General features: G+C 40.3%; 1 protein-coding gene across 3 annotated transcripts in view; it reads left to right on the forward strand.

The window, feature by feature from the left end:
* LOC126467192 (armadillo segment polarity protein) overlaps positions 1-22,283 on the forward strand; it is an 89,796-nt gene that overhangs the window by 23,596 nt on the left and 43,917 nt on the right. For all 3 annotated transcript variants that reach the window (XM_050096443.1, XM_050096445.1, XM_050096444.1), the window contains exons 3-7: positions 20,355-20,582; positions 21,136-21,323; positions 21,434-21,583; positions 21,720-21,874; positions 21,982-22,283. In XM_050096443.1, coding sequence (XP_049952400.1) covers positions 20,355-20,582; positions 21,136-21,323; positions 21,434-21,583; positions 21,720-21,874; positions 21,982-22,283 — 1,023 coding nt within the window. The remainder of the gene's footprint in view (positions 1-20,354; positions 20,583-21,135; positions 21,324-21,433; positions 21,584-21,719; positions 21,875-21,981) is intronic.

The raw sequence follows: 22,283 nt of genomic DNA on the forward strand, positions 1-22,283 counted from the left end.
AGATTGAATAACATCGGGGATAGGCTACAACCCTGTCTCACTCCTTTCACGACGACTGCTTCCCTTTTGTGCCCCTAGACTTTATAACTGCCACCTGGTTTCTGTGCAAATTGTAAATAGCCTTTTGCTCCTTGTATTTGACCCTTGCCACCTTCAGAATTTGAAAGAGTACTCCAGTAAACATTGTCAAAAGCTTTTTCTAAGTCTACAAATGCTAGAAAGGTAGGTTTGCCTTTCCTTAATCTATCTTTTAAGATAAATCATAGGTTCAGTATTGCCTCACATGTTCCTATGTTTCTATGGAATCCAAACGGATCTCCCCCAAGGTTGGCTTCTAAACTGATAGTTCTGTAATTTTCACACCTGTGAAACCTGTTTTCTTTGGGATTGCAATTATTATATTCTTCTTGAATTCTTCCGCCATTGCTGGTCCGAAGCCCGGGGCCTCACCTTGCAAGTGGTGAGGAAGGAGGAGGGGGAGGAGTAAAAAGCCAGGGTCCATCTGGCTCCAGATGGTAGTGCCCTGTAAGGTCCTCTCCCCAGGGTAACAGGTGAAGACAGACAGCAGTTGGAAAGTGGAAGAGGATTTTACAAGTCCCAATGGTGGAAAAGTGGAAGAACTGTCTTCGTTTCTTACTCCCCATAGCGTCTGTACTCCATAGGGGCGGCAACAAATGGCATCTGTTCTCCATGTTAGGAGTGATCGAAACATATGCTGGCAGCAGCTCTAAAGTGCCTTTCGGAGTGGCAACCCCATCATAATAATAACCTGTATAATGGTACTTCAAAACCAGCCTCGGGAAAGGTTAAGGTGTTCGCTTCAGGTGACACGCAGTTCTTGGGGTGCCGGGGGAACTGTGAGAAGTGGGCTACTAGGCACCAACACAATGAAGGTGGGTATCATAAATGTGATGACCCTTACTGGGAAGGCAGAAGAGTTGATAGACTTCATGGAAAAGGAGAACATAGAAGTGATGGGACTTAGTGAAGTTAGATGGAAGGGAAGAGGAAGGAAGAAAATGAGGAAAGGCTACACTGCTGGAGTGGTGGACAAGAAGCCAGAAATGGAGTAGGTATTGTAGTAAAACCAAACCTAGAGGAATATGTGGAAGCAGTAGAATACACAAGTGATAGGGTTGATAAGGATTCGGCTGAGGACAAGGAATATAGTGAAGGACTTCATCCAGGTATATGCACCACAAACTGGAAATAAATAAGAGAACATAGAGGATTTTCGAGATGTATTTGAGAGTATAATTACAGATGTGGAAGCAATAGTAATGGGTGACCGAAATGCGCAGGTAGGCAAAGAAAGGCTATGGAAGGAGGAGATAACTGGCCCATCTGGATATGGGAGGAAAAATGAGGAAGAAGAGAAACTGGTTGATTTCTGTGAAACAAACGGGCTGATTGTGGGCAACACATGGTTCCGTAAAGAGAATAGCCAATAGATAACAAGATATGGAAGGGGTGATAGACGGATGAAGACGGTCATCGATTACTTTCTGGTGGAAAAGAAAAATCAGAGACAGTTGATGGATGTAACTGCACTCCCAGGAGAGGCTTTTGATGGAGACCTTCGAGTGGTGGTAGCAAAGATGAGATTCGATGAATTGAAAGGGAAAGGAAAATAAAAGTGTGGAAACTAAAGGATGGCATGGTACAAGAAAAGTTTAAGGAGTTACTTAAGCATAAAATCCCTAACACTTAGTAAGTCCCATAGTGCTCAGAGCCATTTGAACCCTAACACTGAGTATGGCAATGTGGAAGAGGAATGGGGTAAGCTCAAAGAAGCATTTGTAAGCTGTGCTGAGAAGACCTGTGGCAGTGTGTCCAGAAGGGTAAAGGAAAAGGAGACACCATGGTGGAATGAGAGGGTGAAGGAGGCAGTAAAAGAAAAGAAGAAAGCCTCGCATGAATGGAACAGAGACTGAGCAGCTGATGGTAAAAATAAGTGTAAGAAAATAGTAGCAGAAGAAAAGAGGAAAAGCTGGGAGAAATTCACACGAGAGATGGAAAAAGGTGTTACTAATGGTAAGAGGATGATATGTGAAATTACAAAGAGTATAAGGAAGGAAAAAACATACACAAAGCTAGTGAAAGTGGAAAGCGGAGAGCTATTAATGCAACCAGAGCAGATAAGGAAAAGATGGAAAGAGTACTTTGATAAATTACTAAATGTGAAGAACGGCAGTGGAAAGGGAATAGGAGCGCGGCAGGGGGGCAGGAGTCTGGAAGAAGAGGAGGATATAACAATGTTAGAAGTGGAATCAGCTCTGAGAAGAAGGAAAACAGGAAAGGCACCTGGGATAGATGAAATTACTGTGGAGATGATAAAGGCAGCTGGACCAGTTGGGCTACAGTGGCTATATAGACTAATAAGATGCATTCGGACCCAAAAATGTGTACCTGAAGAATGGGGAAAGGGAATAATAATCCCCAGTTTTCAAGAAGGGTGACAGGAAACTATGTGACTACTATTGAGGGATCACAATCATATCCCAAGTAGCAAAAATAATGGAGAGGATACTGGAAAGGAGAGTGAGAGGAAAACTGGAAGGACAGATAGAAGAGGATCAGTATGGCTTTCGTCATGGTAGATCAACAGTGGACCCAATCTTTAGTATGAGACAGTTGATGTAGATAGACATTGGGATTATGGGAAAGGTCTGGTGATAACATTTCTCGACCTAATGAAAGCATATGACAGTGTTCCCAGGGAAAAGGTATGGGCAACCTTGAAGAGAAAGGGAGTTGGAAAGCAAATACTTGAAGTCATCCAGGCAATGTATGAAAAAAGCTCTAGTTGTTTTCAGACACCAGTTGAAAGAACTGAATTGTTTAAGAATGTTACGGGGCTAAGACAAGGAAGTGTGATATCACCACTACTATTTATAATGATGATGGATGAAACAGACGAAAGAAGCCCATAGAGGAAGGGAGATGAAGCTGTTACTATTTGCAGATGATATTGTGGTGTGGGGAACAAGCAGTAAGGAGGTACAAAAACAAATAGACATTCTAAATGATAAGGTCGAGAAATATGGAATGAAATTTAGTGTGGAGAAAAGCAAGACCATGGTGGTAACCAGAGGGGATAGAGAGGGCAAGGGACAAATTCATATTGAGGGACGGGATATTGAAACAGCGGACAACTTTAAATATTTGAGAAGTGTATTAATGGGGAATGCTTGTTTGGAGACAGAAATTAGCAAAAGAATACAGCAGAGTAGTGCATTTTACCAGTGTGTGAGGGGCTTAGTGTGGGGAAGGGAAGTGCCAATGAGGTGCAAGCTGGTGCTATACAAGACTTACTTCACACCCCTACTAATTTACAGCTCAGAGACTTGGACTATGAATAGAAGAGAGGAGAGTAGGATACAATCCAGTGAAGTGAAGTTACTGAGAAGTATTCTAGGAAAGACGAGGAGAGACAGAGTGAAAAATGAAGATGTTAGGAAGGAAATTGGAGTAGAGAAGTTGACCAAAAAATTGAAAAGAATATATTAAAATGGTTTGGACATGTGAAGAGGATGGGAGAGGGAAGAATACCAAGAAAAATGATGGAGTTCAAGATTGAGAGCAAGAGACCAAGAGGAAGACCGATAACAAGATGGATTGATACAATAAAGATGAGTTTAAGGAGGAGAAAACTGCTATGGAACCAGATTGTGGAAGAAGAATGGTGGAAATACCGAGTAAAGTGCCGAAGTACCGTTGATACCCCAACCCGGCCAGATGTTGGATAGAGGGGAAACGAAGATGATGATGATGATGATGATGATGATGATGATGATATTCTTCTTGAAGTCTGAGGATATTTAACCTGTCTCGTACATCTTGCTTACCAGATGCTAGTCTTGTTCAGCTCCCCCAAGGCTATCAGTAGTTCTAATGAAATGTCTGTTCCCGCGGCCTTGTTTTGACTTAGGTCTTTCAGTGCTCTGTCAAATTCTTCACACAGTATCATATCTCCCATTTCATCGTCATCTAAATCCTCTTACATTACCATAGTATTATCCTCATGTACATTGCCTTTGTATGGACCCTCTATATACTCCTTCCACCTTTCTGCTTTCCCTTCTTTGCTTAAAACTGGTTTTCCATCTGAGCTCTTGATATTCATACAAGTGGTTCTCTTTTCTCCAAAGGTCTCTCTAATTTTCCTGTAGGCTGTATCTATTTCACCCCCTAGTGATATATGCCTCTACATCCTTACATTTGTCCTCTAGCCATCCCCGCTTAGCTATTTTGCACTTCCTGTCGATCTCATTTTTGAGACATTTGTATTCCTTTTCTCCTGCTTCATTTACTGCATTTTTATATTTTCTCCTTTGATACCTTTGAAATAAAAAAATATATACCTAGAAGAAAAATATTTGTCTTCTGCATTCTTTTTTTATAAATCAAGTCTGTTTCAGTTGTTTCACAGCTCATTTGTTGTGTGGAAGACCAGTTTTTAAAGAAGAGTAAATATGAAACATGAGCAATAATTTTGAGAAACATATTCTCATTGAGGCCAAAATACTTCCGTGAGAACCAAACCCACCCCATTACCTAAAAATTAAAAAAAAAGTGTTGTACAGAGAGAGAGAGATTGTAATTAACAAACGCAACAAAAAAACTTTAATAAAATAAAGATGTAGAGGTTTTTGGAAGAAGTTGGTACAATATTTTCTTGGTGTTAAAATCTCTTTATCTCAAATTTTTGTAGCTAAAGTCAAAAAGTAGCAATTATTGGCTAACAAAGTATCAAAACTAGATACTAAACAAATAGTTTCTCACATTGTTATTCACCACTTTCATTACTGAATCATTTATATTATGGCTACTTACATGTTTAACATATTAATGTGTGAAGAAGTATTGTTCATAATGAAAGTATACAACCAAAGACTGAAAAAGTGTCATCTTGTTTAATGTGTGATCTGTGTTTACTACTTGGAATTTAATGTACTTAATTGTAATATTAATACTTAACAAATAAAATTATTAATATGCAAAGGACCATTGGAATAATGTCATTGGATGATGACAATGGAAATTTCATTTTGAAAACTATGCTTGATTCCAGGGTTAGATTAGACTTTCCTTTACAATTGATTCATAGTGAGGTGGTCATCAAGGATGTAAAGATTATCGCATAAAAAATGTACATTGTAATCTAAGGGAGAAACAATTGTATGTACCACAACAAATCACCCAGCAACGTGAAACTTCTGAACTTCCTGAGTATTATGTTAAGAACCATATGTTCTCCATTGAAAAAAGAAACGGAGAGGAGAATTTTTCAGATATTGAGACAAGTAACTTGCATTTAAAGGCCAGGAAGCTTGTGCAACATTGGCTTTGGCAGTTGTGTGAGGCAAGCTAAGATGCAAATTCCAAACTTCATATGTGTATTTAGTGTAAGCAGTCACACAGCCAGGGATCAGCGATTTTCAACAAAACTACCCCTCTAGTAGATGGGAGAGGTAAATTTCTCAAATGCCAGCTCTGTGTTGGACAGTGCAAAATCTTTAGTAACACCAACAAATCAACAGTATAGTCTGTAAATTCAGTTGAAAGCTAATGACACGGTCGGCAGTCTATAAAAACTTTCAAATAAATGCCTTCTGCATTGCATAGCATATAACCAAGAATGTGGAACTGAACAACAGCTTCCAGCCAAGTTACACAGACCTAGTTAGTACATAAAGCAATATACATGGTGTTAGGATGAATAATCAATATTCAGGGATATGCCAAGAATGATCATTTGAAGAAAAAAAATTCATACCGACATATGCTCCATTCTGAACGGTTTTGGAGATAGAACATATTCAATGTACATTGTTGTTTATTTTCTGTAATATTCAATACACTGTCAGGAGCGTATACAAAAATTAATAAATACTACAACAATGGGTTTACAAAGTATCAATTGAAAAATACATCAATTGAAAAATACATATTTTTAACTCCTACACCTCTAAGAATTATTGTACATGCCATTTTATAGCTATTCAGTTCACAATAATATGCAGATGTACCTCCATCAACTTCATGCATTGGTGCACCCTTGGGAGAACATGGTATATTGGTTGCCTCTACATCTTCCGTAATGAGGGCAGCAGCATCCGAGATGTGACCGAGCAGTTCATATTGCGCATTCACCTTTTGTTTGTACAACTCGGATTTGATGCAACCTCATAAACAAAAATCTATTGGTGCAAGGTCTGTCACACATCTGGTAAAATGTCTAGGGGCTCCATCGTGCTCTAAGTACATCTACATAAATACTCCACAAGTCACTGTACAGCTCAAGCGGAGGATACCACATACCATTATAAGTCAGTTCCTTTCGTGTTCCACCCGCAAATAAAGAGAGGGAAAATGACTCAGTAAGCCTCTGTACAAGCCCTAACTTCTCTCATCTTACCTTGATGATCCTTAAAGCTAAATGTATGTTCGTAACAGTAGAATCTACATCTACATGACACTCCGCAAGCCACCTCATGGTGGGTGGCAGAGGGTACTTTTGGTACTACCATCTGATTCATTCAACCCTGTTCCACTCGTGAATTGTGTGTGGAAAGAATGATTCTTGGTAAGCCTCCGTATTGGCTCTAATTTCACAAATTTTCTCCTCGTGGTCAAAACGTGAGATTGTGTGTGTGTGTGTGGGGGGGGGGGGGAAGTAATATGTTGTCTGACTCCTGAAAAGTGCTGTCCCAAAATTTCAATAGTAAATCTCTCCATGATGCACAACGTCTGTCTTGTAATGTCTGCCACTGGAGTTTGTTTAGCATCTCCATAACGCTCTTACCAGGTAAATGATCAGGTGATGAAATGCGCTGCTCTTTGTTGGATCTTTTCTATCTCCTTTATCAGTCCTACCTGATAGGGATCCGAGATAGATGAACAATACTCAAGAATCAGGCTAACAATTGCCTGATAAGCCACTTCTTTCGTGGATGAGTTACATTTCCTTAAGATTCTTCCGATGAATCTGAGTCTTATGTCTGCTATTCCCACTATCTGTTTTATATGGTCATTCCACTCGATGTTGCGCTGGATAGTTACGCCTAGATATTTTACAGCAGATGCTGTCTCCAAATGTTTGTCATCAATAGTGTAGCTGTACAGTAGTGGATTTCTTTTCCTACAAATGCGCAATGTGTGACATTTACAGTAGAGCGTCGATTATCCGAACATCGGTCAACCGAACGACTGCTTAACTGAACTGTGTACTCGCTTGCACCTGTTACTCTCCCACCCTACCGTCCATGATCCCCCTCACTCCCAAACCAAGTTTCCCACAGTAGTCGCCGCACTGGGCCGCTGCTGGCGGAACATTGCTTCTAATGGAGCCTTCACAAGAAGTAGTCAAGATGAAGAAGACGTTCATGAATGGATGAATATCGATGATGCAGATCCAGGACACCAAATCGTGCAGGACAGCGAAATTGTAAACGTCGTCACTGATAAAGATGACGCCGGCAGCATCTCATCAATCAGTGCTCCAGAAAGTAAAGATGAAAGTATACCAACAGCTCGTGAGGCGTTCACTTGTTTAGATATTGCCTTGCAATGGTTTGAAGCCCAAGATGAAAGTGACCAGTTTCAGATATCTGTAATGGAAAAAAAGTACGTGACTTAGCTGCTCGTAAGCGTGTAGGCTTGCTCAGACAGACCAAAATAAAGGATTTTTTTAAAACGTTAATTTTGTATACTGTGTGTATTGTTCATGCAAAATGCGTATGTAATATGTATATATTTTTGTTTAATAAACTGTGCCACATACTATATATTCCTACTGAAGTTGCCTTTGTATGTTACTTTGTAATACTAAAAGAGATGCCTGTTTTTATGAATAAATTACTGTACAGTTCGTTTATCCAAACAAACCAGTTTTCCGAACACCCATGTCCCCCAATTACTTGGGATAATCGACGCTCTACTGTATTTACATTCTGGGCCAACTGCCAGAGCCTGCACCATTCATCAATTCTGCAAGTCGTTCTGCAAATTCTTACTATCTTCTGGCATTGCTACTTTGGTACAGACAACTGCATCATCTGCGAATAGCCTTAAAGATCATTTGACGCTTTTTACTAGATCATTTATATATACTGTAAACAGTAACGGTCCTATCACACTTCCCGGTGGTACTCCGGATATTACCTGTACCGCTGTCTATTTAGTTTCGTTAAGAGCGACATGTTGAGTTCTGTCCACAAGAAAGTCTTGAATCCAATCGCAGGTCTGCTCCGATACTCCGTAAGCTCGTATTCTTTTCATTAAATGGCAATGTGGGATGCTGTCAAATGCCTTACTGAAGTCAAGGAACACGGCATCAGCCTGAGTGCCATTGTCCACTGCATTGTGGATCTCGTGGAGGAACAGAGCGAGCTGAGTTTCACAGGATCTCTGTTTGGGGAATCCCTGTTGATTTTTATAGAGGAGCTGTTCATTGTCCAAAAATGCCATAATTCTTGACCATAAAACATGTTCCATAATTCTACAACAAATTGACATAAACGATATAGGTCTATAATTGTGTAGATCTGTCTTACGACCTTTCTTAAAAGTGGGAATGACCTGCACTTTTTTCCTGTTGTTAGGTACCTTTCGTTGCTCAAGTGATCTACGATAAATTACTGCTAGAAAGGGAGTAAGTTCTTTTGCATAATCTTTATAGAACCTTTTAGTTCAATATCCGCTATTTCAATGTTCGCACGACGATTGAACGGAGGGACAGTGTTACGCTCTTCCGCGGTGAAACAACTACGGAAGACCGAATTCAGTATTTCGGCCTACTCTCCGTTATCTTCCGTTTTGGTGCCGATTTGGTCGCTGAGAGAATGAATAGATGATTTTGACCCACTTACTGATTTAAATATGACCAAAATCTCTTGAGGTTTTTACTCAGGTCAGTTGACAACGTTATACTTTAAAAATCATTGAACGCTTCTCTCATTGCTCTCCTTACACTCATTCTCACTTCGTTCAGCTTTTGTTTGTCAGCTAGGTTTTTACTTCTCTTGAATCTGAGATGAAGTGTTCTTTGTTTATGTAGCGATTTTCTAACACGGTTATTAAACCATGGTGGATCTTTCCCATCTCTTAAAACCTTACTTGGAACATACTTGTCTAGGGCATATTGAACGATGCCTTTGAAATTTTTCCATTTGTTCTCCACATCTTCGTTCTCATCACCGAATATTTGATGCTGACTGCTGAGATATTCTGAAATTTGTATTGTCAGCCTTGCTGAGCAAATATATCTTTGTACCTTCTTTACATTCCTTGTAGGACCCATCATCATAGATGCTGTCACAGCCTTGTGATCATTGATACCTTCCTCTGTGTTACCTGATTCGATAAGTTCAGGTCTGTTTGTTGCCAGGAGGTGTAAGGCCTTATCCTCACGAGTTTTCGGACAAGACGTCCAGAGCAATGCCACACGATTCCCTCCCTGTCTGTGGCACCAGTTTTGTTGGCTTAACATTCCCAGTCTATACCTGGCAAGTTGAAGTTACCCCCTATTACTTTGGCATGATCAGGAAAATTACTAACGGTATTCTGCAAGCTATATCTGAAGTGCTCTACAAGTACAGATCCTGACCCAGGTGTTCTACAAAAGTGTCCGATCACCATTTTTTTACTGTTTTTGATAATCAGTTTCACCCAGATTAATTCACATTTGTAATCTGTTGATAACCTCGCTAGATTTTATCGAATTTTTGGCTGCAATAAACACGCCGCCACCATTGGCGACTAACCTATCCTTACGATAAACATTCCAGTCTGAACTTAGGATTTCATTGTCATTGACATCTGGCTTCGACCAGCTTTCTGTTCCCAATACTATCTGTGCATTATAACCTTCAATAAGCAATACTAATTCTGGGACCTTTCCTTGGATGATCCTGCAGTTTATTAAAATCATATTAATTTTTTCTATCTCTGAACTGTAACGACCAAGATTCTGTGAGGTCACTGTGGCTGATTCAACAGGCAATTCGTGTCTGCTCCCAAGGGAGGGGTCCTCTAACCTAATAAAGCAGTATGTGCACGCCACACGTACTCCACTACTGTAGTAGCTGGTTTCTGTGTGTAGTGCACATGTGACCTATTAAGGAGAACCCTACAATTCGGCACCCAATAGTAGAGGTCAAGAAATTCACATCCGACACCGTCACAGAGCTGTCTGAGCCTCTGGTTTAGACCTTCCACACTGCTCTAAACCAGAGGACCGCAATCAAACAGACTTCTTAACCTGCACCCCGCGTGCGTTTCTATTTGCCGTCACCAAATCAGCCAGCCGCCGAAAGGAGCCGAGGATGGCCTCAGAACCCAAGCAGCAAGCGTCATTCGTGCTAACATATGCCACGACATGCACCCGGTAGCACCCAGTATGCTTGATAGGTGCCGGCAGGTCCTCCTCCACATCACAGATGAGACCTCCCGGCAAACATACCAAATGCACTCTGGAATTTTTTCACGTCTTGCCTGCTATCTCCCTGAGGGGCTCCATCACCTGCCTAACATTGGAGCTCCCAATGACTAGCATACCCACCCTCTGTACTTGTCCAGACTGGGCAGGAAAATTGACTGCTGGCCTAAAAGGAGAGGCAACCCGTGCTGGCTCAGAATTATCATCAACACTAGGAAGCACCTTGTACATCTTGCTAAAGACGTAGGGAACCAGACACATGGCCTGCTCTCTCTTTCGCCTTCTGCCCAGTGTCACACGAACCCACCACTGTCAGCCACCCACTCTGGAGTGAGGACAGACCAGTCAGATGTTACGTATCAAAAGCCTCAGTGGCGTCCGGGCCACCAGGGGATTCCAGTGACACCAAAGGTGTTGCCCGTCTTGTCACTGGTGCCCCAACATCACTACCACTTCGAGCATTAGCTAGAAGCTTGTCGACGGTAGCCAACGGAGCTTCCAGCTGTTCACGGACAGCAGCCAAGTCTCCTTGGGACTGCTCAGAACAAGCACAGTCCCTAGCAATAGTGTACTGTGTATAAAATAGAGTAAGGTCTCAAATTGCACTACTGATTTTGAAAATATACCAAAGGAGGAGAAAGTAACAATAAAAGTGGCTGTGCAGATTTCTCATTGAACTCTGAGGCTACAAACTATTAAAGAGACATAAATTTCTCTACACGGAAAATTTACACTAGGAAGCCACCCTACACAAGGATATTCTCAAGACTTACCCAAAAACAAAAAATATGATTAATTTTCTAACCAGTAGTCTACACAGTAAAATACACACGTACATTTCTCTTCTTTGCAGAAGCACATGAACAAAAAACAAAGACTAAATTAATTTACAGTTATCACACAAGTGCTTCTGCTGTGCATCCTCTGCAGTCGGCCTCAAATGCCAGTTCTCTAAATTTCATCAATAGTACCTTGCAAAAAGAATGTTGTCTTCGCTCCAGGGATTCCCATTTGAATTCATGAAGCATATCTATAATAACTTGTTCGCTGGGCAAACCTATCAGTAATAAGTCTAGCAGCACGCCTCTGAATTGCTTTGATGTCTTCTTTTAATCAAACCTGGGGGGGGGGCGGGGGGGGGGGGGGGGATCCAAACACTTGAGCAGTAATCAAGAATGTGTCACACCAGCGTTCTATAATGCTACCTCCTTTACAGGTGAACCACACTTTCCCAAAATTTTCCCAATAAACCGAAATCAACCATTCGCCTTGGCTACTACCAACCTGACATGCTCATTACATTTCATATCGCTTAGCAGTGCTACACCTTGATATTCAGTCAATGCGACTGTCTAACAGCACACCACAAATGCTGTATTCGAACAGTACAGGATTGTTTTTCCTACTAATCAGGATTGATATACATTTTTCTACATTTAGAGCAAGCTACCACCACCACACCAATTAGTAATTCTGTCTAGGTCACCTTGTATCCTCCTACAGTCACTCAATGATACCTTCCTGTACATCACAGCATCATAACCATGCTCACTCTGTCTTTCAGACCACTTATGTATATTGTAGTCTTCATGGCCGAAGGAACATCCTCAAGATGTTCAATAAACAAATTTCCCAAAAAATACAAGTAATTCCGCCCCATCATTCACCCTCCTAAAATGACTGGAGCTCTCAAAATGTTCAGTCTTGCTGCACCATCGATCAAAAAGCGAGCTTAGAAATTGGTTTCCACTATAGCATGTGGATTTTACTGTGACCATCAGTGATTATTTCATATGTTTACACCATTCCATGTAAATGTGTCTTCATCAGCGAGTAGCATTTATTGAAGCAAATGATGATTACTGTCATTTAACCATTGACAAAATTCAAGACGTGTGACATTGTTGTCAATGTTCAGATTGTGGACACACGGGAAATTGGTATAAATTTTTCCCATGTAATGTTTGTCATATACATATTCATATGATGTTGGTATGTGCAATACCATTTCAGCAACATGTTGCTGTTACTGCACAGGTTATTGTACTACGTATTCCGGAAAAATAAATAAATAAAATGGGAATTTTAAAGGATGCCTGTTTCACACAGTTTGCTGAAACTGGTAAACGCTTTATGATCAAGAATTTGATGTGTCAGAAAGTGCCAATGGTTTGACAGCAGCAGCTCTTACCACTGCAGAAGCTGTAACCATACACCATATCTGCTTGTTCTTCATTAGTGTAGATATGTTGCATTTTAACCAATGTATACACAAACATGGTTAACTGATGTTGCTCTCAAGTATGCACTCAATCCCTCTCTCTGCTTCACTCCCAACATGCCACGGACAACTGTGTGCTCAATGGGCTGGTTTAGTGGCAGAAATACATCCTGATAAGAGGTTGAAAGTGGTGTGGTAAGTTGGGCTAGAATGAAACATCAAAAAGGTTGGATGATCAAGACACACAGATGAATGCCACTAGACCAAAAACAAATTTATATTAACGTGTTCTATCTTGGAAACCTTTCAGACTAGGGCAGATATCCATATCAAGTCTTTTGCTTCAAGTGAGTGCACTTGTCATATCCCTGAATATTGACGATTTTTCCTGGAGTGCTCTGTGTAGAGGATTATGAACACTCAAGTTGATATGGCCAAGGAAAACTCTACGATTCCTCCATATTGTGGGAGGTTGTCTACAGTCGTAAAATATTTTTATATCACATGTTGTATTTTTCATTATTATGTAGAGACACCGGGTAGGAAATCCGCTTGGGACTTTTTTTTTTTCTGCCTTGCATTGGAAGTATCTTCAATTACTTGACAAATAGTCAATACCGGCAGTGGCGTAAATGCTGCACCCAAATAAAAAATGTTGCCAACATTTTTTTATAGAGTGTAATTTACTTCATTTATGTTTTGTTGACACGTTGACTACTCTTGAGGAGAGAAAATTATGCAGAAAAAGTATGGACCAATAATGTAATACAAATGAAAGTAGGAAAAGTAGTAAAAATTAAAGACATTACAGATGGTATATATATTTAAATAGGAACAGATTGCCCAGAATTTGTACGCAAAAAAAGACAAATTAACAACAGACATGCAGGTATGAAACTGTAAGCTGTGTTATTACTTGTGAACAACAGTTTTGATGGAATAGGCCATATTTATAATTTTGTTTTTCTGCTATGAAGTGAGGTTCATTACTGTTTTATTTACTGGTTTGTGACTTGCATTCTCTCTTTCTTTTCCTGGTATATTCATGCAACAGCAACATTAATGTGTCGTTAAGATTTGATGATAACCGAAGCACTTAATCAGAAAATGTTACAGATAATTTCCAATTACTTTATTTTTATGATGTTGAAATGTTTTGTAGTAAACCATTCCACTTTTGGTAAATTATGACTGTGTATCTTGAATTATTAATACCACCCATCTTCTTAGATCCCATAATCTCCACTTTTGAAGGTAATTTTTTCTCCTCTAATATGTATAAAAGCCCAGGTGGAAAGTGGACTTGTCTGTAGGCCGTTATGCATCAATACAGTCTACAGTCTGTGTCATAATTTTTGCAAGATATATGTGGAAGAAGTTAATATATTTCTTGCCTTATCTTGAAATGACCACACTTAAAATTTTAAGAATAAGCTTTCACATTTTTGTGTCAACTACAGTCCATCTGCAAAGTCTCTTTGCAGTAGCAAGCTCTGCGTGTCTCGCCTCGCCTCGCCTTGATGTTGGCAGCGCATTACTGTCCCTGTATAAGCTAGGGGCTGGGATTCACTCCTAGGGGCTGTAGTTATGATGTGAGATGGTATTCAACATTATTACAATTAAAACATTGAAATTAATTAATTTACAACTAGATACACTGTAGTCACCATTATCACAGTAGATGCTGGAAATGTTTTCCTCTTTCGTGTACTACCAGTACAAAATTAAGGCTTTCGTGGCCATTTGTTGACAAACTGCGTGTTGGCTTCTGTCTCGAGTTCTTCGTCCGATGTTTGTTTCATGATTTTTCTGATGTTTCACCAGGACAAGTTGCTGGCATTGTCAAAGCTTCACCCTGCATTGCTGGTGGTGGATTGGAGTTGAGCTTGCAGCCTCAGATCATATGTACCTGGCACGACAATGTCCAAGGGCTTTTCCGAGGTTGTTTCCCGTGCGGTTCTCCTCTTGCTACCTGTAACCATCGTTCACTGCAGCACGGGAATCAAGGATCCATTCATGATGAGGCTTCCTTCTTTCTTGTTGAAGGTGTTCTCATGTTTGTGTATTTCTATAGCTTCTCTCGGCTTCACATAGTGCGTGCTCTGTCGTGACTAATTTCTTCAGCCTGTCTCACCCTGCAGTGCCACTTACATTCTGTGATCCTGGTGTTGATTGATCGCCAAGTCATTCCAACATGAACGTTTCTGCATGTGCGTGGTGTGCGGTATATTCCCAACATTGCAAGTGGATCCTTTTTTGCCAGTTTATAAATAGTTGTCAAGCTATGTTCGCGCAATACACAACCAATTCTGGTTGTCACTCTTGGAATGTGTCAAGTGTCTGACTCATTTACACTTGTTAAATATAAAAAGTACCCATGGTGGAGTACCCGTTGCTCCTCGGAACACTTTCGAGGTGTTGCATATCATATGTGAGATGCTGTGGCTCACATATTTGTCTTGCTCAAGTTATGAGTGTGTTAATCATGCCCCTTCCTGGCTTGGGTCATGTTTCGATACACGACCTTTGTGCCATACATTCCCAGTGTGATATTGGGGCAGGTGAAGAAATCAACGATGGCAGAGCACGCGCAGTTTGAGGCTGACCGCATAGTAAAATTCACTGTCGGCTGTAGAGAAGATCTGTCACACCTACTTGTTTAGAGAACAACATGAGAATAGTTTCCAGAAGAAAGAGGAAAACCAAGTTGAACGGATCCTCTATTCCTGTGCTCCTGCAAATGATGATTGCAGGTAGTAAAAGGAAAACCGCACCAGAAATGACCACATTGGCACACCAGGTACATATAACCTGCAGCTGCGAGCTCAACTCCAGTCCACCACCAGCAACAGAGGGTGAATCTTTGACAATGCCAGCCACTCGTGCTGCCAAAACGTCAGAAAAATCACCAAAAAAATGTTAGCCGAAGAACCCATGACAGGAGCCCACAGGCAATTTGTCACAAGTGAACACAAAAGCCATAATAATTTTGTACTACATCTCTACAGGGAGTGGATATGCAGTTGTACTGAGGCCGTAACCAACAACGGAAGAAGAAAGCACAATTGATGTCCTCTCTTGCCTTTCTGTCACGGTGTCAGCATGAAAGGGCTACACCAAAGTTTTTCAAATGTAAGAACCTTTTCACCACCACAATAGCACATGGTATATATGGCAGAATGGAAAGAGCTTTTCCTAGTGAGCAAATTCATGCAACACAATGGTACTTGGCAAGAATGGATGAGGAACATTTAACATTTTCTATCAACTAAGTAGCAGAATGCATCGAGACAACTCGGACAAGATCAACAGCATCACTCACAGGAGCATTCAGAACTAAGTCTGACTAGGATGCTGACCAGGATGTCGTTTGGTTCATTTTTTAGTTTCTTTAGCTTCTCAATGAAATGTCCTAAATCCTTTATGTATATGTCGCTGCACTAAGCGACTGAAGAAAAATTTTGTAAGATGCCAGAAGCTGATTGACAAGGCACTTCCCGACATATCCTGCATAGTGGTCAATCTCAGTGAATGATGATTGACCAAAAAGAAACAGTCTGTCCTTCAAAAAGGAAGGAATTTCACTATCGTCCCAAGAACTTTACTTATGGAAGGCATCATTGGTGATAGCAAAGCGGCCATTCGGACCATTCCGAGTTGAGGAAATACACACTGAAACAGCTAGGAAACTGTGCCAAGCAAAACTACCAGCTTGCAATGCCGACAAGATTATTGTGGTACTGCCTGCTGATAAGGGAAATTCGACTGTCGTAATGAAGACCAAAGATTATGAGCAGAAGATCCGGAACCTATTAGATCCAACAACGTACCGAAAACAAGGTGTAGATCTGATGCAGCGGATTACATGGAATATGAATCGGTTAATCAAAGCTTCTTCTTTCGGCATACAGAGAAACCTGTGCAACACAGGAGCCCCACCAACTCAGCTGTCTGGATTACTGAAGATCCATAGGAATAATTTTCCATTAAGACTGATTGGTAGTGCGCCTGGCATACTGATGTATAAACTGGGGAAATACATGGCCTCTCTGCTCCAGCCACATGTGGGGAAGACTGACATATACATAAAGGATTTAGGACATTTCATTGAGAAGCTAAAGAAACTTAAACTTGAACCAAGCAATATCCTGGTCAGCTTTAATGTTGTTTCTTTGTTTTGCCTCTCAGCAACACTCTGAAATGCATCAGTTCCATTTTCTTGCAAGGCATGACCAAGCCCTTTCATGTGTGTCTCGCCATGAGCTATTTCACATAGAGTGGCAACTTTGTGAACAGCTGGGAGTGTCGCCATGGGTAGGTCTCTTAGTCCAGTGGTGGCCAACTGCTTCATGGAAAAATTTACCATGGAAGTAGAAAAGGATAAATAGCTATCCTTTCTAGATGTGCTGGTGACAAGGGATGGCAAAAACCTGGGACACAGCATGTATCGAAAACTGACACATGGATTGATACCTGCACATACTGTCAGATCACCAACCAAACCAGAAAAGAGGCATGATTAATGCACTCGTAATGCGAGCAAGACAAATATGTGAGCTGCAGCTCCTCAGATGTGAGAAGCAACACCTGGCAAGCGTTTTGAGAGGTAATGGGTACTCCAACAGTTATATAAGTAATGTAACACAGTCAAACACTTGGTGAAGTGACACATCAGAAAAAGAAATCTCTAGTAAGGCCTTTATACTATACACACCCAGAATCATGGACAGAATCGACTTTATATTCTGCAAACAAGACGTAAAGACTATATATAAACCAACAAAGAAGATCAAAGAGAGTTTCAGATCGGCAAACGAGTAAAGGGACCCACTTGCGATTTCGAGAATATTCTGCATACCCGCACATGCAGAAAAGTTTATGTTTGAATGACTGGACTATCAGTCAGCATCAGGATCACAGAACGTAAGTGGCACTGCAGGTTGGGGCAGATGTTCAGAGAAGCTATAGAAATACACAAGCATGAGAACATGAGAATAGCTTTACCAAGAAAGAAAAAAGCCTCAAGGTGAATGGTTCTTGGATTGCTTTGCTACAGTAAACTATGGTTGCAAGATGCAAATAACAAGAGGAGAACTGCACCAGAAATGACCACTGAAAAGCCCTTGGACGTTGGCAAGCCAGGTACATATAATCTGTGACTACAAGCTCAACTGCAGTCCACCACCAGCAATGGAGAGTGAAGCTTTGACAACGTCAGCCACTTGTGCTGACAAAACATTGGAAAAATCAACAGGCACCCTGACCAATGTTTCACATGTAATCAAATGCAGATAATCAGTTATTGCTGTCTCCAGTTCATCTGATGTATTTGGGTTATTTTGATATACAAAAATTTTAGCCACATCCCAAAGGAAATGGGTGGAGACAGATCCGTTAACTGGGGGTTGCTAGAGACCTTTCGTAATTACTCCATCTTCAAAGATTTCATCTAAAAGTCATAGGGACTGGTGCACCGTACGAGCAGTAGCATTGTCTTGTTGGAAAAATGAATGATTGATTGTATTTTCATATTTTCATTCATCTGGGCGATAAATGGATAACTTATCAGGGAACAGTTGCCACCAGAAGTGACGGTAGTATCCAAAAAGATCAGCCCTATAATTCCCACCCTGTTGTGGCAACCCACACACCAATTTTCTCTTAAAGTGTGTGGGGTTTCTGATGACCAAATTTGTGAATTTTGGTAAGTAATGTAGCCAGATAGTTGAAACCAAGCCTCATCACTGGAAAAGATTCGACTGAAACACCAGTTCCGTGCCAGTTAACAAATTGCTGAAACTAGTCACAATATGCTATTCGTTTCACTTGGCCCATAAAATGTAATTGCTGCATAGCAATTTTGTAGGGATACATCCCCAACTTTTCAGTTACGACCTTACATGCTGTCGTATGAGAGACTAGTCTGTTGCTATAATCTCCTCAGTGATTTTGTTGGACTTGCAACATGATGTCTGAAGTATCGTCAATCTTCTGTTCTGTTAAAATTGTGTGCCTACCTGTTCGTGGCACATTATGAACTGAATCTGTTGGCTGAAATTTGTGAATTAAATCGTGTTCAGTATCACAATGTGAACATCTCAAAGCAGGAAAACACAATCTAAGTTGCCACCTCACATGCTTCGTAAAGTTTCCTCCTGTATGGAAAAGCTGTTCCACTAAAAACACTCTTTCTGCAATGGTAAGCATTCTCACTGCACTCAGCTTACACAAGAACTAGATCATTACACAACTAACAGCTGCAATGCATACATAACACTACGACACCTCCCAACCTCCCCCCCCCCCCCCCCCCCCCACCCCCACCTACTTCCACTGCATGTCAATGGAACACATACAGGCGAGACTTGAATGTGCTGCCAGTCTTAAGCGCCCTGCAAGGCAAGACACATTAGGCTCGCCACTGGAGAGAGACTTTTGGACATATGGTACTGCTGTAGTTTGTGACCACTTTGACACACTAATTTTTGATGCATCTTACTACTCTTTGAATCTTTTTCCACTGTTCAGCTAACGTTATTTGGTGAGTGTGTCAGACTACGGTAGATTACTCAAGAATCACCTCACTCTTACTGATTCGTTTGTGAACAGCCTCGTAGAGATATTTGTTATATATACTTGCAGTTTGAAAAGGAGGAAGATTGGATCATTATAAACGTCATACTGACATCCAACTGAGCAGGATTATACAAAAACAATGGATTCAGATTTGAGGAAATGGGGTTCAAACCTGGCAATCCAGGGTTAGATTTTCAATCATTTCCATAGATACCAGGATGATTCCTCTGAGAAAAACATAGCTGAATTCCTTGTCCATTCTTGTCCAAACAGAATCTGTACTGCGTCTCTAGTCTTGTAGTCAGTGGGACACTTAACTACTGTATAATGCTTACTCCATTGGCATCCATATAATTAAGAACAGGGTGTTAGTTTAATTGAACAAGGACAGTGATAGGAAGCAACTGTCCTCTCTTTGGCTGGTGTTATCACCATTTGTCTTTACCAACATTTGTCTCAAAGCTCAGAAAACCCAAAACAGAATAATTTGTCTGGGATTTGCACCCCACTCCATGTGGTTAACTCAATAACCTTTTGCCATATTGCTCTTTAGCTATATTTTTCATGGAATCATATTGAAAGAAGTAATATTTTAGACATTGCTATAGATCTACAAAATCTCGGAAGCAATCTTTGAGATATTTTAAACTGTCTTTGCTTAGAAATTGATTGAAATACTTCTTTTAGCAGCGACGTAGCCTGGAAATGGATCTGAAATTTGCCATTGGATTGTGTGTACTTAATTTGTTACTTTAACAATATTATGAAAAGGATAGGTTGCTACTCACTGTAAAGATGACACATTGAGTTGCAGACAGACAAGACGAAAAGCTTTTGGCCATAGTATTCTTCAGGATGGAGGAGTGCACGTGTGTGTTTGGGGGGGGGGGGGGGGGGGCACAAAATTGCAAATTAATATTTTTCCCATGTGTATGTTTTCATTACTAGTAATGTTGCAACATTATTATTATTATTTCTTCTTTTTGTGATTGATTGTTTTATTGGTTTAAGGGCTTCTGTTATGTTTTTGGCCATGTGGATTTGTATTATATTTAGAATTTTCATGTTGTAGTGTATGATTTTTTTTTATTTTTATTTATCTTTTTTTCTGTTTAGTATCACACGGCAATTACCAACAGCCAAGTGATCTACCCATAGGTTCAGCAAAAGAACAAACCATCATGTGGCAGCAAAACTCTTACCTGGGTGATTCAGGTATCCATTCTGGAGCCACAACCCAGGCTCCATCATTGACTGGAAAAGAAGAAGACATGGAGTCAGACCAACTGATGTTTGACTTAGATCAAGGATTTGCCCAAGGTTTTACCCAGGACCAAGTTGATGGTAAGCTTATTTTAATTTCTTTATATGTTTACACATTTCACTGTGTCAACTCTAGAAGGCAAAGAATATTTCAGAAAACAAACATTGAATGTACACCATACTTGCATGAGTAAGTGTGATTAGTTGAATTTCTTAGTTAGTTTACTTGTTACCTCAATGTCATTATTGTAATAGGGTGGTAGGTTACATGATGCTAGCAATCAAAGTTAACTGTGGAGCATTATCATTATCTATATTTTGTACAGTGTGACCATGTACAACACAATAAACATTGCTGTAGGTCTACAAAGACTGTGAAGTAAGCTTTGTTGAGATGTTTCAAACAGTATGTTCTTAGTTTATTGAAATGTTAATATTCAAACCAAAAGCATTTTTTGTGGAAGTGAAACTCTCCAGTCTCCTCACTTCATTCCAAAGCATTCATATCCCATTGGTTATAGATTAAACTCATAAATTATTTGAAATGGATTTCTTTTTTGCATAGATGTTAATTTCTCATTTTTTTTCCTAATGTTATGTTGTATTAATTTTATGTTCACTGTTGGATTTACAGAGATGAATCAGCAATTGAGTCAGACACGTTCTCAGAGAGTTCGTGCTGCAATGTTCCCCGAAACTCTAGAAGAAGGCATAGAGATTCCATCCACACAGTTTGATCCAGCTCAGCCAACTGCAGTTCAACGTCTAGCAGAACCAAGCCAGATGCTCAAACATGCAGTAGTCAACCTAATTAATTACCAGGTGTGAAATGTTTACATTATTTTTCAGTGTACTGGATTTGCCCTGTAGTATTGACCTCTGTAGCTTTGTATGATTTCCATTGTTCATATGTGTATTTTCATATCCTACAGGATGATGCTGATTTGGCAACTAGAGCAATACCTGAACTTATAAAACTGTTGAATGATGAAGATCAGGTTGTAGTTTCTCAAGCTGCAATGATGGTTCACCAACTGTCAAGAAAGGAAGCATCAAGGCATGCTATCATGAACAGTCCACAGGTAATAAACTGTCATTTTTATCATTCTGTGTTGTGCAAGTATTTAATAGCTCAAGTTAAAAATGTGAAGGTCTCTCTTCATCCAATCTCCTGGTATTCAGTTTCACTGACACCATCTTTTTGAATGTCCTTTACAGATGGTTGCTGCTTTGGTACGAGCAATTTCAAATAGCAATGATCTGGAGTCGACAAAAGCAGCTGTTGGTACATTACACAACTTATCTCACCATCGTCAGGGTTTGCTTGCCATTTTCAAAAGTGGTGGCATTCCAGCTCTTGTAAAACTGCTCAGGTACGACTTGAAGAAAATTGGTTACCTATTCATATGAAAGTAATATTGAAGTTCCAACCTGTGATTTTCAGTTCACAGGTCTGATTGCTGTCTAAATTTTCTTTCAGCTCGCCTGTTGAGTCTGTACTATTCTATGCCATTACTACACTGCATAATCTTCTTTTGCACCAAGAAGGTTCGAAAATGGCAGTTAGATTGGCTGGAGGTCTGCAAAAAATGGTTGCACTGTTGCAGCGGAATAATGTGAAATTTCTTGCCATAGTAACAGACTGTCTCCAAATATTGGCATATGGGAACCAAGAAAGTAAACTCATTATCTTGGCCTCTCAGGGGCCTGTGGAGTTAGTTCGCATACTCCGTTCTTATGATTATGAGAAGCTGCTATGGACAACATCACGTGTTCTGAAAG

The sequence above is a fragment of the Schistocerca serialis genome, chromosome 1 (assembly GCF_023864345.2).
Source record: "Schistocerca serialis cubense isolate TAMUIC-IGC-003099 chromosome 1, iqSchSeri2.2, whole genome shotgun sequence".
Classification (NCBI taxonomy): Eukaryota; Metazoa; Arthropoda; class Insecta; order Orthoptera; family Acrididae; genus Schistocerca; species Schistocerca serialis.